At 40.3% G+C, this 17,428-nt stretch overlaps 8 protein-coding genes across 8 annotated transcripts; 5 read left to right on the top strand and 3 right to left on the bottom strand. All coding sequences in view use genetic code 12, as the record gives it.

Annotated features, from left to right (window-relative positions):
* Positions 1-236: 236 nt before the first annotated feature.
* Positions 237-1,088, bottom strand: RJT20DRAFT_93297 (uncharacterized protein; the record flags this gene model as incomplete). Its single annotated transcript, XM_064921466.1, has 1 exon — positions 237-1,088. The coding sequence occupies one exon, from the start codon at positions 1,086-1,088 to the stop codon at positions 237-239; it is 852 nt and encodes a 283-aa protein (XP_064775848.1).
* Positions 1,089-2,449: 1,361 nt separating this feature from the next.
* ADO1 (adenosine kinase) lies at positions 2,450-3,502 on the top strand (the record flags this gene model as incomplete). The annotated part of the gene is made up of 1 exon (XM_064918207.1): positions 2,450-3,502. The coding sequence occupies one exon, from the start codon at positions 2,450-2,452 to the stop codon at positions 3,500-3,502; it is 1,053 nt and encodes a 350-aa protein (XP_064775847.1).
* A 540-nt stretch (positions 3,503-4,042) lies between these two features.
* Positions 4,043-7,600, top strand: POL5 (DNA-directed DNA polymerase). Its single transcript, XM_064919433.1, has one exon. It carries the CDS (start codon positions 4,304-4,306, stop codon positions 7,529-7,531), a length of 3,228 nt encoding a protein of 1,075 aa, XP_064775846.1. The 5' UTR covers positions 4,043-4,303; the 3' UTR covers positions 7,532-7,600.
* A 482-nt stretch (positions 7,601-8,082) lies between these two features.
* Positions 8,083-8,599, top strand: RJT20DRAFT_125637 (uncharacterized protein). Its single transcript, XM_064916544.1, has one exon. The coding sequence runs from the start codon at positions 8,120-8,122 to the stop codon at positions 8,300-8,302; it is 183 nt and encodes a 60-aa protein (XP_064775845.1). The 5' UTR covers positions 8,083-8,119; the 3' UTR covers positions 8,303-8,599.
* On the bottom strand, positions 8,600-11,283 carry MDL2 (Mdl2p). The gene has a single exon (XM_064916543.1). The coding sequence runs from the start codon at positions 11,250-11,252 to the stop codon at positions 8,724-8,726; it is 2,529 nt and encodes an 842-aa protein (XP_064775844.1). The 5' UTR covers positions 11,253-11,283; the 3' UTR covers positions 8,600-8,723.
* An 859-nt stretch (positions 11,284-12,142) lies between these two features.
* Positions 12,143-13,378, top strand: RJT20DRAFT_125633 (short-chain alcohol dehydrogenase). Its single transcript, XM_064916542.1, has one exon. The coding sequence runs from the start codon at positions 12,339-12,341 to the stop codon at positions 13,329-13,331; it is 993 nt and encodes a 330-aa protein (XP_064775843.1). The 5' UTR covers positions 12,143-12,338; the 3' UTR covers positions 13,332-13,378.
* On the bottom strand, positions 13,379-15,839 carry RJT20DRAFT_125632 (dipeptidyl-peptidase III). Its single transcript, XM_064916541.1, has one exon. The coding sequence runs from the start codon at positions 15,489-15,491 to the stop codon at positions 13,410-13,412; it is 2,082 nt and encodes a 693-aa protein (XP_064775842.1). The 5' UTR covers positions 15,492-15,839; the 3' UTR covers positions 13,379-13,409.
* Positions 15,840-17,408, top strand: RJT20DRAFT_125630 (uncharacterized protein). Its single transcript, XM_064916540.1, has one exon. The coding sequence runs from the start codon at positions 16,153-16,155 to the stop codon at positions 17,224-17,226; it is 1,074 nt and encodes a 357-aa protein (XP_064775841.1). The 5' UTR covers positions 15,840-16,152; the 3' UTR covers positions 17,227-17,408.
* Positions 17,409-17,428: the final 20 nt, after the last annotated feature.

The following is a 17,428-nucleotide window of genomic DNA, read 5'->3' as shown; positions in this document are numbered from 1 at the left end:
CATATGTATTATGTCGCTACCAATTCAATAAATTTATTGGATGTGAACTATTTTTACTCCTAATTGATCCAGCGCTACCATGCAAGGTCTGTTTTAATATCAATATCCTATATCGCTACATGGCGGTAGTAATATTACACTATGTATTAGTAAGATTGTACTTCTCATTGAAACGTTGTAGGAGGTCAAAAATGTAGAGTGTAGGTCTGTTGGAATGCAAGCCTCTCCAAGGGCGTTTATTCGCTCTTGATCGGCTTTTTCTTGCCAAAGATCTTCTTCTTGGCAATAGCGACCATCTTGTAGAACCAGTAAATGTTCAAAAGATTTAAAAAAACGTTCAAACTTAGAACAGTTATTGGTAACACTATTGGCGTCTCATCCCAAGCAGCAAACATATCTGTCGCCACCAATTTAACAGCATAGAGTCCCCATACAATTCTTACGGAGAAAAACGTGAATAAGAGGCAAAGGCCGTTGATCACAATAGACCTGTCACTGAATGTACCAGCTGGAAGACGAGATGCAAACCAATTGAAATTGACGAAGGGAGTACTCAATTCGAAGAGTAAAAAGGCTGGAATCCAAGGTTGGCAAAATGGAATCAAGCAGCAGCAAAACACGTACAATGCAGCGAAAGCATGAAACAAGAATCCCACTCCAAATACAGAAAAGTGCTGGAAGCAGACTAGCAAGTCCCAAATGAAGTATCCGGCTGTCACAGCGCTAACCAAAGAGCCATAATCAGAGGCACCTGTAATCGAAGTGATTGGATCTTCGAGACGGTTGGCCCAATTGGGGTGATTCCACATTGGAATCAAGATGGCAATGGAGATCACGCATTGGATCATTGATACCACATGAATATCGAAGTTTACCTTGATCTTTGGAGGGAGGCTGGTATAGGGTTTACCAAAGTAGTGAGCCGATAGCGGGGCCGAGATTATCTGAGTCCCGTAGTAGAACACGAAGGCTCCTATGATTTCATGCCAATGGGCAGTAAAGTAGTTGGTTGGATTTTCAGGAAATGGACGGTATTGCAAGAATGGGTCCTCATAGAACACGGGGAATTTGGAGGTTATAAATGACATATTGGATAGGTTTGATTTAATGATTGAACCTCGAAACTAATCAGTCAGCAAATGGAGTAGCACCAACTATAGACAATTGCAATGGGAACTTCCCAATAATTGAGTGAATTTATAATTATACACTTGGAGTGGCAAAGTACCCGCTTTAACTGGAACAGAATTCACAATTCAGCGATCAAAATAAGAAGCCTTTGAACCAAGACGACAAAGACAGTGACAGATTCCAGGCTCAAGATATACTAACTGTGAGAGCTCCAGGTGCAATACTTATAATGTACACAATGTGTATAATGTATATAATCAGTTCAATGTTAGCTTAGTTTGGGGCCTATGTAGGGTATTTTATACGTGTTAGATGGTAGAGATCCTCGGTACAGGAGAGTGTATTTTTGGTGGTAGAACCCAACATTTGCCGTGAGTGGATGTAGCAGCCAATGGTTCCAGAAAGATGTGAGACGTCAAGATATGCACCACGAAGAAATGTGGGTCGTAAGATTGGGAAAGTGGTGATTGTGATGTGAACGGTTCGTCTGGTGACAAGAACTCTTTGCAGTGTTTACACGATACAACATAGGAGTACGTAGAATTGTGATAGTCTTATTCGTATAGTTTTAGCCAGGGTCTCTGGATTTAGTGAGACTACTCCCATGACGGCATTAGCGACGGTTAACAATAACAGAAGTTACGACGAAAGTCACGGCACAAGCGCAAATTAAATAGGACGGTTATTCTACTGTGGCATAGGAGTTGAAATCAACAAATATAAACTTATTCTTTACCATTTTCTTCCACCCAATGCCAATACCCTAATCAACAAATTAGAAACGAGTTAACTACTAGAGCCAAGAATCCCTCCCCTTACAAGTCAAAGGTTCAAATGAGTACACCCATACCGCATTACAACTCCATAAACAGCACTAATCTTTTTGCTGCTGCATTCCCTATAGACGAGTTTAACCCATGCCTCCACATTTAAAAAGAAGTGATGGAGTTATTAACACGGTAGATAAAGTACCAAGACTATAATATTTTCACCATTATACGTGGTAACTTCCCCCAGTATATGGAGTCATACCCCAGTAAAATCCCCTCTCCATGATTATTTCTCAGTCATTTAGCCAATCGTACTTGTTTCTTCCTCTCACAATTGCAATTCCCATCCTCCCTCGCTCCCAAACGTGTACCCTCCTAACACCTTCCACACTAACACTTCTCATTACGTGCTCGCGAAATCTCAGCCAACTGTGAAAAATCTCGTCGTACCTGTGAAAAATTCACAGTCAATCAACATGAGAAGAAGTATCTTTTCAGTAATCTCCAGATTAGTCTCTACTAGAACCCCATTCAGAACCTTACACACCATGTCCTACCCATTAGTCGCCTTAGGTAACCCATTGTTAGATTTGCAAGTCGATGTTGACACCGAATACTTGAAGAAGTACGACTTGAAGGAAAACGATGCCATCTTGGCCGAGCCAAAGCATTTGCCAATCTTCGAGGAAGTTTTGAAGAAGGACGGTAGAGTCTTGTTGGCCGGAGGTGCTGCTCAAAACACCGCCAGAGCTGCTCAATACATCTTGCCACCAAAGTCTGTTGTTTACTTCGGATCCGTCGGTAAGGACGTTTACGCTGACAAGTTGATCGAGGCCAACAACAAGTATGGCTTGAGAACTGAATACCAAGTCCAGGAAGACATTGAGACCGGTAAGTGTGCCGCCTTGATTAACGGTGCTCACAGATCCTTGGTCACTGACTTGGCTGCTGCCAACCACTTCAAGGCTTCCCACTTGGACAAGCCAGAAAACTGGAAGCTTGTTGAAAACGCTACTCACTTTTACATTGGTGGTTTCCACTTGACTGTCTCCCCAGAGGCCATCGAGAAGTTAGGTAAGCACGCTGCCGAGAACAACAAGGTCTTTGCCTTGAACTTCTCTGCTCCATTCATTGCCCAATTCTTCAAGGACCCATTGGACTCTGCTCTTAAATACGTTGACTTCGTTATTGCCAATGAGTCTGAGGCTGAGGCTTACGCTGAATCCCACGACTTGAAGGTTGACTCTAAGGATGTCCTTTCCATTGCCAAGGAGGTTGCCAAGTTGCCAAAGGCTAACACCAAGAGACCTAGAACTGTTGTTTTTACTCAAGGTACCGAGCCAACCATTGTTGTCAAGTACGACCCAGTCTCTGAGGACTTTGAAGTTAATGCTTACAAAGTCAAGGAGTTGACCTCCAGTCAGATCGTTGACACTAACGGTGCTGGTGATGCTTTTGCTGGTGGTTTCATTGCTTCCTTGGTTGAAGGAAAGACTGTTGCTCAAGCTGTTGATGTTGGTCAATGGGCTGCTGCTTTGTCCATCCAACAAGTTGGTCCATCTTTCCCATTCCCAAAGGAGACTTACCCAGCTTCCGCTTAGATAGAGACTAAACCACTGACTGTACAGGTATTTCTGCGGTTGTTGGAAAAGTAGTAGGGAGATTTGGAGAACGGAACAAGTGTACACTGGAAGAGCACTATCTGGGGTTATTTGACATCGAATATAATAGCCAAACAGCATTCACCCACTCTCCATGACACTCAAATTTTTCATTCCCCATTGACTTTCTGCTGCTTATGTCAAATTTCAAATAAGGAATTTGCAGCCAATAAACTTCGCGTACCGATTTTCTTTCCTTCTAACACTAATCTTCATTTCAACATGGGTTCGCTTTTTCATCGGTTATTAGTTGTATTTTTTTTTATTTATTCATTTTCTACATTTATCTCCCTAATCTTCGGTCCTGGTCATCTCATATCTCATATCTCAAATCTCATTTATATTATCTATTTGTTATCTCCCACCATCCATTACCCTTCCACTCACTTCCTCAAGTTACTCAATTAGATATATAGACTCAAATAGTCCTGCAAATAAATTCAACATTTTGTTTGTTGCAACCATTTCTTACCTCCCATAGTTAACACACGAGTCACCCGTTGTTTGTATAGTTAGTGCTTGGTAGCGCTGCCAAAAAATTCGACGACCGACGAGATGAGATTCTCAGTCGCTGCGAAAACGTCGATGTGATGAATTGTTGGTCAACTATTAAAGAAAGGGGGTTTTACTCTAGACAGAGTTGCCATTTCCTCAGTAGTGAGGACATTATTGGGCATCTAATTTTGTTGTACAGTAAGCAATAAGCTGAAAATTTGAGAGTCTAATTCGTGCCACAGCAAAATGGCTGTTCTGAAAGACCATTACTACCGTCTCTCGTCTGAGGTGCCGCAAGAGCGAATTGAGGCTGCTACCAGTCTCTTGTCAGAGCTTGCCGAAGTTAACTCCAAGGAAGACTGGCAGTATGCATTGAACAGACTTGTAAAGGGTTTAATTACTACGAAACAAAGTGCAAGGTTCGGCTTCTCCATGGCGTTGGTTGAAGTGATTCGTGAACTAATCTACAGATCGGAACCAGAGTACGAGGATATTACCGTCGAATCATATCTAGAGCTTGTTCTTAAAACAACTACACTCAAAGCAGCAATGAAAGGAAAGGAAGAGAGATCTGTACTTTTTGGAAGACTTTTTGGCTTCCAAGTATTACTTAATTCCCAGGTTTTGCTCGATCTGAAATTAGTGACCGATGAAACTACTATTTTCAAGTTCATCGGTGCATTGATCGAATTGTCCACTTTGAAGTCATGGTTGAGAGAAACTGCTATCTACACTGTGTGCCAATTTATTAAGTTACTTGAGAACGAATCTTCCGAAATAAGCCCAAAGGTGAAATCTAGAGTATTCTTGGAAATCCTCCAATGCACAAATGATCAAGGATTCAACCTTTCGACTGAAGGAATAGCGGTCTACCTTTCAATCCCTGTTTCTGAAAGAAGCACTTTAGCTGAGCAAATTCAAAACCCAAAGTCCAACTGGAAAAATGGAGATCCCTTTGCTAAAGGTAACTTGCCAACTTTGGCCAAGGCCCTCAAGGATGTAGAAGTTATAAACCCAGAAGATGACGAAGACGACAATGCAGAGAACAAAAAGCAAAATGGAAAGAATAAACAACAGAAGGGTAGTTGGTCACCAAGAATACCGTTCGTATGGGACTTAATTTTGGCCAATTTCAACGAATCACTGGCCCGTGTCTCTGAAGCTACTGATGACACGTCCAAGTCTCAATCCAAGAAAAGAAAGAAGCACAGTCAGTCCCCATCCAAGAAATCTAAAAATGAAGAAGATGATAACAAAATCAGCTTAAAAGAATTCTGGAAAGTTGTCATTGACGAGTCCCTCTTTTCAGAGAAGGCATCTCATGAAAGAAAATATTGGGGATTTGAAATCTTCATTAAGTTTTTTACAAGCGGGGACCTAGAGTCCATTCAGTATCTATTCTCGCCTAATCTATTGAGATGCCTCATAAATCAGAGCGCCAAACAAAACCGTATGTTAAACAAAATCTCCATTAAAGCTCTTGAATCAATAGTAGAAGAGGCAAAAGTTCATCCATTCAAAGCTCCTATAGCTGTCGCTAAGCTTACCGACGAAGGTGTTGGAGGATGCTGGAATTTTGATTTGGTCACAAAATCACGTACAGTAGATAACCTTCTTTCAGTCTTTGGAAAGCAAACAGAGGAACAAACAAACACACACCAGGAGATCGTCTTGATAGAATTGAGGGACATTTTGGAGAGCAAGTTTAAAACTGCATTAGAGGAGCAGAATGAAGATGCTTCAATGACAGACGACACAACGGAGACTTTCAAGAAATCCAATGATAGCATTTTGAAGTGGTGTTTGGACAAATTATTACTTTTGATAAGAGCAAACAAGAATATGTTCAATGAGCAATCGGGGAGTAGCGTCAAATTTGTGGAAGATATCATTAAAATGCTCATAAAGTATGGTTTCTTTGCTCCAAAGTCTTCGAATAGGGTATCTCTTAACATCCGTAATATTTGCCAAGATCGCTTAAATTCGATTTTGGCCGACATTATTAACTTGAGAAGAATCGACAAGTCAACTTGGTCGTCTTATGTTATTAAGTATATTTCCAAATTGGAGACCTCATCCAAATACGTGAGCTTGACTGATTTCGATGAAGAGTTAACCGCTTTAAAGGAGGAAACATTGAAGACCTTAAATTCGATTTCTGAACTCAGTAAGTTAACTGAAAGTGCATCGAAGAGGGACCAGCTCTATTGTTTTGAGCTTATGTTTTCTTTGGTATTAGTACAATTATACATGGGAGACGATGAAACAGTTCAGGTAATTAACGAAATAAAGGTCTGTTATGAGGAAACGTTCGTTGGGAAGGAAGACGATAGTGACCCAGTCGATTCTTCTGTCGTCTTAACAGAAATAATTTTATCCTTCGTGTCAAGAAAATCAACTCTTCTAAAGAAGTTTGCAAACACTGTTTGGGAGTTTTTCTTATGTGGAAAGGATGAAGTGACTGGAAAGTCAAGATTGAACGAGAGTAGTTTGACGCTCTTATACGACGTTCTTTACGCCAGAGAAAATAAGCAGGGTCAAGATAACTTGTTTGAGGGAGAAGGGGAATTTGAAGTGGACAGTGAAGATAATGAAGATGAGGATGAGAACAAGGATGGAGAAGAAAAAAACAGCGACTCCGACAATGGAACGGAAGATGAAGACAGTCCTTCTGAAAGTAGCGATTCTGAAGATGAGGAAGAATCAAAAGAAGATTTATTGACTGAATTAGATAAAGAAACTAATATCAAGCTTGCAAAGGCCTTGGGTATTCCAGCTGCACCATCTGGTGAAGTTAAATTTGAAGATTTGGATTCGTCTGAAGACGACGAATATGAGTCGGACTCCATGGACGATGAACAAATGATGGCCATGGATGATCAACTTTCTAAAATTTTCAAAGAAAGACAGTCAGCTATCTCTGCCATGCCAAATGGAAACAAGAGAAAAGTCGAAGTGATGGAAGCTAGAGAACATATGATATTTTTCAAAAACAGGATATTGGATTTGCTTGAAATTTTCAACAAGATCCAACCAAACTCTCAACTCAATTTAACTGCAATCAAACCACTAGTTACATTAATCAATTTCACTTTGGATAAAAACCTAGGTGTCAAGGCCCACAAATTGTTGAAGACAAGAATTAGTAAAACTAAAGTTACCTTAGAAGATTTCGAATTATACTACACTACAGAGGAGGAGAAAAAGGAATATAAAGACTCTTTGTTACAGCTCATTGGGGAAATGCAGAAAACCGTCAGCTCCACTAAATCCTCCAACCAGGCCCATACATTAGCTTGTAGTCAGGCCTGCATCACCATTTCCAAGAACTTGATTAATTTAGACGAGTCTTACTTGGAATCCGTCCTTGACATATACACTTCATCATTAAAGGAATGGGCACTCAATCCGAAGAGCAAACTCCAAGCATCGTTGTTCTTTGATTTCATCAATTGGATCAACGCTAAAAGATAATGGGAAATAAGAAAATAGAATGTACTATTAGACATACTAAAAAATAGACTTTTTTTTTTCTTTAATCACTTTTGTAGAAACGTTAGGAAATTATTGTAGTTATTAAACAAGTAACGAAGAATTAAGTCTTAATTTAACTCATAATTGTGAAGTAGACCAGAAATCCTGCTGCTAATAAAAAGTTGTATGGGTGCAAAATTATCTTTTAGCTCTAACAAATTATGGCCTTTCACTAGTATTTTTAAATACACAAACAAATAACTAATTTCATCTATACATACATTATCCATCATCCAGCTAAGACTGTTAATCATGCCTCTCTCTCCATTACCCAATATCTGACACTCCTACCAAATGAACCCCCTCTATTCATTCTATTCACCATACTTAATCAATCATAAACAAATACAGGACCAGAATTACGCAAGTGAACACCCTTTTCCGCGAACATCACAGTAATTCAGAGCATTCTCCTCCATCCAATAAAAAGTGCGCTCGCACACGAAAACCGAACTATTGAAATATTGAAATGTAATTGAAGGTTTAGTTTAACAGTGATCTCTTCAGCTATTAACCAACACCAACAAAATGTCTGCCTACAAACAAGTCGGTATTTCTTTAAACAAGGCCTTATCCATTGCTGCCAGAACTGTCAGAGAGTCTTTGAAGCCAGAATTCAAGGCCGCTGCTGAGAGAAGAGGTTTCACCGAAGCCAAGGTTATCAAGGTTGAGAACGGTGTTCAAAGTGAGCCAAAGCCATTAGGCAAATAGATGTATAGTATCTGATTGCCTCAGGTGGCATTGGTGAGAGGTCGTAAAGAAGACATTCTTTCGTGCATTAGCCTCCAGTCAATGCCATAATTAACGTTCCTATTTAAGATTGATGGAGTTGAAAAATAGCTTACTCTTTATAGTGAGGTGAATACGCCAATTATCCGTTTCCCTTCTATAATTGTATGATTTCGGCTAAAAATTTGCTAATTTTAATGGACATGTCCTTTGCATTAGCTTACTTATAGAATAGATCTCAATAAATATCATTACGAAGTAAATACGCCGTGTAGTTAGTGTGTACGAAATGCACTTTTTAAAGTGACTGTGACTGTATTTCTATGTAATAAATAGTAGATAGATGAAAAATCTATACAAAAGGTATGTACAAGGTTAAAATGGGATATGCATGAGATAGGGTTTACCTCAACTCCTCGGCCGAAAGAGTAGCCTCAGACAAGTTAGCCTTAAGCTTTTCAGACTGATCCTTCTCGGCATTGATCTTCTCTTCTGAGTCTTTCGAAACCTGGTCAATTAATTCCCTCTTAACCTCATGGGGTAAGTCGTCTATTATCGTGCGTAAAGCCTCCAACTTACCCAACTTTTGGGTTAACTCTATCAATTCTGTTTCATGGTTAAGATGGTCTTGTTCTTCTATTTCAGCATCAGACATCTTTTCATCTTCCTTCAAGGTGCTAGATTCATCCAACAACTTGGACAATTCCGAGTTCACATTACTGAACAACTCGACAAATCGACCTTGTTCGACCACTTTCCCGTTCTTGCCAAGAACAACCACATACTCAGATTTGGAGATTGTGGAGAGTCTATGAGCAATTGAGATGATTGTCATCTTTCCTTGAGAAGTGAGATTCTTCAATGTTTCATTGATTAAGCTTTCCAGCTTGGAATCAAGAGCAGAGGTTGCTTCATCGAGCAATAAAACAGATGGCTTCTTGATTAATGCTCTAGCAATCGCAACTCTCTGTTTCTGTCCTCCAGACAATGAAGCCCCGCGGGATCCAATCAAAGTATCATACCCGTCTGGGAAGGACAGAATAAAATCATGGCAATTTGCTTGTTTTGCTATTCTTATCACATCATCCATGGTCATCTCATTAATCTCCTGTGTTGTCAAACCGTAAACAATGTTCTCAAGTATACTACCAGATAAAAGTACTGGCTCTTGTTGGACAATTCCAATGACTTCTCTTCTTAATTCTCGAACTTGGAGATCGTTGATATTCTTCCCTCCGATTAAAATTTCTCCCAGTTCGACATTGTAGGATCTTAAGAGCAATGAAGCAATTGTCGACTTCCCACATCCAGAGGGAGCAACTATACAAGTACTAGTTGATGGCTCAATCTTGAAGCTGCAACCCTTGAAGATTTTGTCTGTTGGTCTTGTTGGGTAGCTGAATACTACGTCCTTGAACTCTATTCCATTACCGATCCAAGAAGGGACTTTTTCACCCTTGATAGGTGGAACTTCATTATCATGATCAATCAAATCAAATAGCTTGACTCCAGCTCCAGCACCTTTCATTAATTCCATGTAGGTAGTTGTTAAACTATATAGCGACAGGTTAAATAACTCCAGATACATTGTAAAAGCAACAACATCACCAGTAGTCATCTGTCCATTCAAGATCAAATAGACACCCAAAGCAATACAAGACAAATATCCTGAGTGGTATAAACCATAAATAGAAACCAGGTAGTTGGATTGAGCCAATGCTTCTTGCTTTGCTACCTTCACGACCTGTCTCAATTGGTCTGAATACTTGGATAACTCTCTTTGTTCTCCAGTAAACGCTTTAACCAATTTGACTGCATTGAGTGTTTCTTCACTAATCTTTGTCAATCCAGCAGTTGCGTTTTGCAAACGAGTCGAAAGTTCTCTGATACGTTCACCGTACCAAACTGATCCAATAGTTATTGGTGGTGAAATCAATAGCATAACGCAGAAGAGCAATGGATTAATGGAGTACATCATATATGAGCTGATAATACCAAACAAGAAGTTTTTCAATCCATCTGGTAAGTTGCTTGTTATAGATTTCGAAACCACATACGCATCACTGGACAATCTGGAAATCAAGTCTCCTACCTTGTGTTTCTCGTTATCATAAAAAGCAGCGTCATGCCTAAGCAAGTGCTTCATAACTCTTAATCTTAATCTTGCAACTAAACGCTCACCCAAAACCTTCAAGACCCAGATTCTTGCCCAAAAGCAAACGGCACTGACCATCATGAAGGGCACCATAACTCCGAAAACTGTCGAGTACTTGTAACCCCAAATTAATAAGTCTCCATCCGCGTCTATAATATGAGAGTTGTAGGCATCGATAGAAGAGCCTACCAATTTAACAGCAGTTGTAGGATATAAAACTGCAAACAAAATAAATGCAATGGCATAGAAGAACAATTTCAAGTCGGGCTTTCCTAGCCTGATGATTCTCAGAATAGTCTTAAGGTTTTGACGGAATGTCTTCTTGTTTATCGATTGTTGTACCTTCTCTTCCTTTCGTATTTCCCGTTTTTTCATACGAGCCACTTCCAAATGTGCCTTGAGCGAATTTGAAGATTTGAGCGTATCCAATAACGCTACTTCTTCCAGTTTAGTTGCATCTTTTGGTAATAAAGATTCGCTGGATTCTAGTTTCTGAAGCAATTCCTCAGTGTCCAAGTTTGGTTTGGTTTCATTGTCTTTTCTTGAACTTCTTGTAAAAGAGAATTGTCGGCTGAAATGTACAAATTTCTGTGAAATGTTGTGTTGGAATTGTGGTTTGACCTCAGTTCGTTCCTTTGAGCAATGCAACTGCCTCACCGAAGTGAGAACAGAAGACCTTACACCAGCTGAGCATGGAATACTAATGCCTTTGGATACAAGTAAGCCGGTACCTCGCAGTATGACAATGGACCGAATTCCTAGTCCTGTAAGTAGCATTCCGTGGTGTTAGCCTTTAGTTATCTTTGGTTCAACTGGTGTAGATATGAACGAAGATGGTTGTAAAATGGTAATGCAGTCAGAGCAAAAGGGAAAGAAACCGGCATTGCACGTGATCGAACGGGGTCAAATGTTCTTCGACTTTTGGCAAGATCTGAAGAGGTGGTAGCGCTAAACGAAGGAATTGTGATATTTTGCAATCGGGGTGGCTTAAGGATATGAATAAGGATATAAAGAAATGGGGTCAAAGTTTGGAAAGTTGGAGATAGTAGGGAGGGAATATGGGTTTGGAGAGATTTGAATCAATGAAACCATCGGTGCAGACAATGAATTATGAACAAAATTGTACAAAATACTTGAAAATAGCTGCAAATTGAAAATAATGTTTTTGCCTTTTTTTTCGCCTGTTTTTCTACTGAAGGACGAGTCTTTCTATTTTCTTTTATATTGTTAATTGAGAAGGTCAAAGTACAAAAGAAGAATTTCGGATAGTCACTTCAGTGAGTCAAATTCTACAATTCCAAATTACATATGAAATCACAGCATAACGATCTCATCCATCCTAATTTTTTATTATTCGTTGCACGATTTTCTCAGTTTGAATCTCCACCGCAGATGTTCCACACAGTAGATAAGGCACAGTTCAGTGCGGAACACGCCATGCTTCATTTTCACGAGATCGCACCACAGCCGCAAAGGCACCAGCTAAAGATAGAATGAAAGGTTGCAAAATGGCTGAGTTTCGGAGATATCTTCTGTGATAATGTACTAAGTATAACAAAGTATAACCAATCACTTTCTCTTTACAATGTACCCAAACTCAATTCAGCCATCAAGTTATCACCGAGTTATTCGGTTTTCTCGAAATACTGTTTACCTCCGAGTCCGATATCCCCCCCACAGAAACCGTTTAACGATACTTTTTTTTTCTTTCACATTTGTGGTGTGGCAGCTGAGGCCATAAATATAAAAAGGAGGATAAAGAAGTGAATTAATGTAGCTCTATTTTAGAATAACTCTATCAATTGGTTAACTAGCAGTTGTATTATCAAGTTATAGTCACTTTTCTAGAAACTCAGAGTAAAAATGTCTGCACCCGTTCTTCCACCATTTAGTTGGTTAGCTGTTAAGCAATTCTTACATGGTTTTTTTCCAGGGCCTCCTACATTCGTAGAAAAAGACTACCCATCTTTAGATGGAAAGGTGGTAATTGTCACAGGAGGAAGTGCTGGAGCAGGATACGAAACGGCCAAGTCGTTGGCTGGAGCTACCAACGCAAAAGTATACATTTTCGCCAGAAATGAAGAGAAAACTTTGAACGCAATCAAAAGATTGGAGCTTGAAGTAGCCAAAGAGTACAATAAACCGAAAGTAGATGTACACTTCATTAAGATCGACTTGGGAGATTTGACTACAATTAGACCAGCAGCAGAGAAATTTCTTTCTCTTGAGCAGAGATTGGATATTGTCATCCACAATGCTGGAATCAAGCCAGACGAATACGCTACTACTAAGCAAGGCTACGAAATACAGTTGGGTACCAATGCCATCGGACCTCATTTGCTTCAGAAGTACCTTGACCCTCTTTTGATCAAGACTTCTCAAGCAGCCAAACCGTTAGAGACACGTGTTGTATGGGTTGGATCCACAGCTCATTGGAGAGCTCCACTCGGAGGAGTTCACTGGGCTGATCCCAATCTCAAGGATTCGGTAGCAGATTTGCGTTATGCACAAAGCAAGGCTATTAATGTAATTCAGGCAATCGGATGGCACAAATACCATCCCGATGCGAAGAATGTCTTGAGTCTTTCTGTTTGCCCTGGTTACTTGAGTACGGACATTCAAGGGGCTGACGGCACATGGAAGAAAACACTCCTGAATTGGATATTGTATCCTTCTAGGAATGGTGCTTTCACGGAACTTTTTGCAGCTTTATCTCCAGGATTGGGAAAAGAGAATCAGGGTGGCCATATCATATCCTTCGGCCACGTCGCACCAATTAGAGAAGATGTCAAAGATGATTTGAATGTCGATAAGACTTGGAACTACTTGGAGGAGCAGGTGAAGTCTTACATTTAGTCCTCCTTTGTACATTATTCATGTATATGCTTATATTGAACACTTCTATAGGAATAAACATCCCTAGTCTACTATTCTCTATACAGCTCTTTCATAGAAACTCTGAATCATTCCAACTTCGGATTCCTCGTATTCCCTAACTTCGACGGTTCCATCTGAGCTTACAAATGTGTTGGCTTGAATCAAGTGTCTACGAGGCTTCTTCTTATTGAGGACCGTGTCTCTGAAACGACCATAATCTTCAGTGACTTCGGTCTTGCCATGATAGTATGGGAGACCTTCAGTAACATTTGCAGTACTCTTGTAGAGAGCCAAATGGGACAAGAAGTCACCCAATGCTTCAACTGCTACATCATCCAACTTTGACTCGTCCACAACAATCTCTAAATCATCGAAAGTCTTCTCATCTGTGTACTTAAGCGACACAACACCTGCCTTATGCAATACTTTGAAAATACCAAATCTAGCTTGCATATGTGGTTGTCCCCATTTCTTAGACTTAGGGTCCCAGAATTCCAATCCGAGTAAACCCGCTCTGGCCATCAATAAAGTTGCAATAAACTTCACATCTTTTTGATCAGTTGCTTCCGTTAAGCCAAAGATTGGTAACACTTCCAACGGCTTTTTGAGAATCAAGTAGAGTGCAACAAGTTCAGCACGGCATTCCTCAAATGAACCAGAGGTAGTTCCGAAAAGAGAACTCCATGTCTCAGTGGACTTGTACCAGGTCTTGGGTTGGACCTTTTCTTTGTCAAAATTAAACACTCCTGGTGCTGTTTCTTGTAATAACTTTCCAGTACCATGGCCTAACAATTCATGCAAACCAACTTGAACTTCGAAAGCATCGTCTCTCCACTTAATGAATTTCTCTTGAAGGGAAGGGTCAATAAAAGTGATCTCCTCTTCTTTCTTCGGCTTTTTTGGGTTTGCCGAAAGAACATTACCCAATGAAACGTTTTTGAATCCAAAGTTCAATCTTACATCGTCGTAGTTTGGAATATTGATTCCTGCTGGTACACCAGAACCAGCAAATGTAAGGACTTCCAACGAGGTAAAGTCTGGAGGAGTGAAAGTATCCTTCTCGTAAACTTTGTCCCATGGCAAGTCTGCGATGAAGTGGGTGGCATTATCCACCAATGCCGAGAACTTGGCGGTTCTGTCATGGTTCACCATAGCAACCAATCCTTCCCATTCACCTCTGATACCAGCCGGGTCTCTGTAGGTTTCAATGAAACCGATATTGGACTCGACTTCTGGCTTTAAGTCTTTAACCCATTCAATTTGTGACTTCTTGTGTGCGTTCATAGAGCCAGTCTTGAAAGATTCAATGTAGTATTCCAATAGCTTGGATTGAGTTTCATTTGCAACATGTTTCTTGGCCTCTGCTAAACTGTCAACTATCTTCACGAAGTCCTCACTATGGTCTCCAAATTTGAAAGAGATTTGAGCTCCATTGTCACTGGTGAAGACTTCTTTGGGGTAGTAATCTGTCTTGTTAGTTGTCTCAGCACTTGCGACGTGGACAATGAACTCCTTATCAGCCTTCTTCTCGACTCTGGTATTCTCAGGCATGATACCTTTTGCAGCCAAAGCTTTGTTGACATCCTCTGCTTCTTCTTGGGTAATGGCGATGGAACCAGGGTAATAACCGGAAGCATGGCCATTTGCAGGCCACCCTAACAAAGCAGCTTCAGTACTGAAGAGAGCTTCACGGACACTCTTGTAGAGTTCTGTAACCTTCGTGTTAGCGATACCCTCGGAGATTAACTTGTCGAACTGCTCCTCGGTAAGTTTAGGAATGAACTTCTTGTCACCGAAAGACTTGTAGTTACCCAAGTTGGATAAGAATTGCGAAGCGTATTCCAAGTAGAGAGTGACGATTTCAGAGCTATCTGGGAGTTTCTTGCCAATAACTTCAATGTAATCTTCATTAGTGGCTGGTTTGTTCAACACATCATGGATAGTCAAGATCAAGTCGTAGATATTCTCACTTTCTGGGGAAACAGAACGCAACACGGCTCTGGTACCGTAGTGAGAAGCTCTTGAGAGGTAGTGAGCGTATAACTTGGCATCGTCAGTCGTCAATTCATCAAAGTGCTTCTTGGCAGAGAGGATTACAATAGGAGCCTCAGAGTCGGCGTAGAATGACAGATTCGACATCTTAGGCAGCGGGTACAGTCAATTCGTGGTAATTATTACGGTGACAATTTCTTGTTGCAAATACACAGTAATATGAGAACAATTGTTTTTCACAGCGTTTTCACAGCGTTAAAGTCAATGCTCAAAATGTTGAAGTGTATCACAATTGTCAAATATATCGATTATCAAATGTATCGATTATGAATATATCAAACGTATCAATTGTCAATTATCAAATATATCATATATCAATTGTATCAAATATATCAATTGTCAATTGCCAATTACAAGTAACCTCACAAACAGACAAAAGATAAACGACGAAGATAAATGACAAACTCTACAACAATTATCAATTATCAAGAAACCCTCCACTACACAACAAATCCACATGTAGTCGCCACCGTGGATATATATACTATGGAGAATTTAACGGAATAAGTCCATGCGTGTGCAGGTACCGAGCCGAGCCATGCTCAGCAGACAATAAATTAACGGCAGAGTGAGGTAGCCGTGGTGATGGATGGCATCGGGAAAGAGCCAGGATACTGCGAGGCACCAGTGCGAGAATCCATAGTAGTAGGTGATATTAGAAGTCGTAGACACACAGCGATCTGTGATTGGTGGAAATCACAGAATCGGTATAAGAGTAACGTGAGTTTATTAGGATCGAGTTACAACTATGGCTGCTTCCAGAAAGCCTGCTGGTCAGAGCAATAAGAGTAAAAAACCGTTGAAGAAGAAGAATGACACAGAAACGCCGAAAGTTGAGGATATAGAAACAGAGGAGATTGTACAAGTAGATAGCGAAGCAGACTCCACCAATGACAACATAGATACTCCGAAAGACAATGACGAAGACGAAAATGACGATTATGATGAAGAGGAGGACGAGGATTACGACCCAGAAGCAAAACCAATCTCTACCAACCAAGGCGACGAACAAGAAGAGGATGAGGACGATGACGATGATGGCGATGAAAAAATCCCCGATTTCTCGGCCATAGAGTCATCAACAAGTCAAGTGAGGACGAGAAACCAGAAACTTCAAGAGAAACACGTCGAGCAAAGCAAATTCATTGGCCGATTCGAAGTCGATTCGTCCGGTTTGGTCAAGGACCCATCGTACAACCTTGATGTAGATGAAATATTCAAAGAAATGAAAACCAGCAACACCAAAGACTGGCAGAAAGCTGTCGAGGAATCTTCCAAAGAGAGCAAGCAACCCGAACAAGGGCAAGACGGGGTAAGCACAGTTTCTAGCGAACCTTTGGGACCGAAGAAGATAAAAATAGAGACTTCATATGCTTTTGCTGGAAAGCTTATCACAGAGACAAAGTTGGTGGATGAAGACTCAGCAGAGGCCAAAGCTTATTTGAATTCGACCAGTGTTCTAACAGCCCAAGACAAGAATGAAAAGGGAGTAAGGTCATTTGTTCCTGTTATACGGAAGTTACCTAAATCAGATCAAGAAGTGGAACTCAGAATCAAATTGAAGAGGCCGTCATTGATTGACAAATTCTTGTCCACACATGGTAACAAGAAAATGAAGTTGTCTACACTAGAGAAATCCAGGCTAGACTGGGCAAGTTTTGTGGATAAGCGTAAGATTGGTGATGAGTTGAAAATACACAACAAGGCAGGTTATCTTGATAAACAGGATTTCTTAGGTAGACTTCAAGATAAGAGGGATACTGAATATCAGAAGGCAAAAGAGGAAGAAAGACAGAGACAATGGTTAAAGCAACAAAAGTAACGCATATTACACTGGTGGATAGTAGCATAAAAATGGCAATTGTACTCATACAGTTGGGGAGCAGCATCAAAAATTGTATTTGCAGCTGATCCATATTCAGTAGCCGGTATCCAGAGTTCTTAGTACATAATTAGCATAGTACAAGCAATACACACATTGTGGGGTATTCATTTTAGTTACACATCATCCTTTGTAGAATATG

The sequence above is a fragment of the Scheffersomyces xylosifermentans genome (genome assembly GCF_036884685.1).
Source record: "Scheffersomyces xylosifermentans strain CBS 12540 chromosome Unknown RJT20scaffold_2, whole genome shotgun sequence".
NCBI lineage: Eukaryota > Fungi > Ascomycota > Pichiomycetes > Serinales > Debaryomycetaceae > Scheffersomyces > Scheffersomyces xylosifermentans.
Note: the sequence above shows the minus strand (reverse complement) of the source record. Positions and strands in the feature narration are given on the sequence as shown.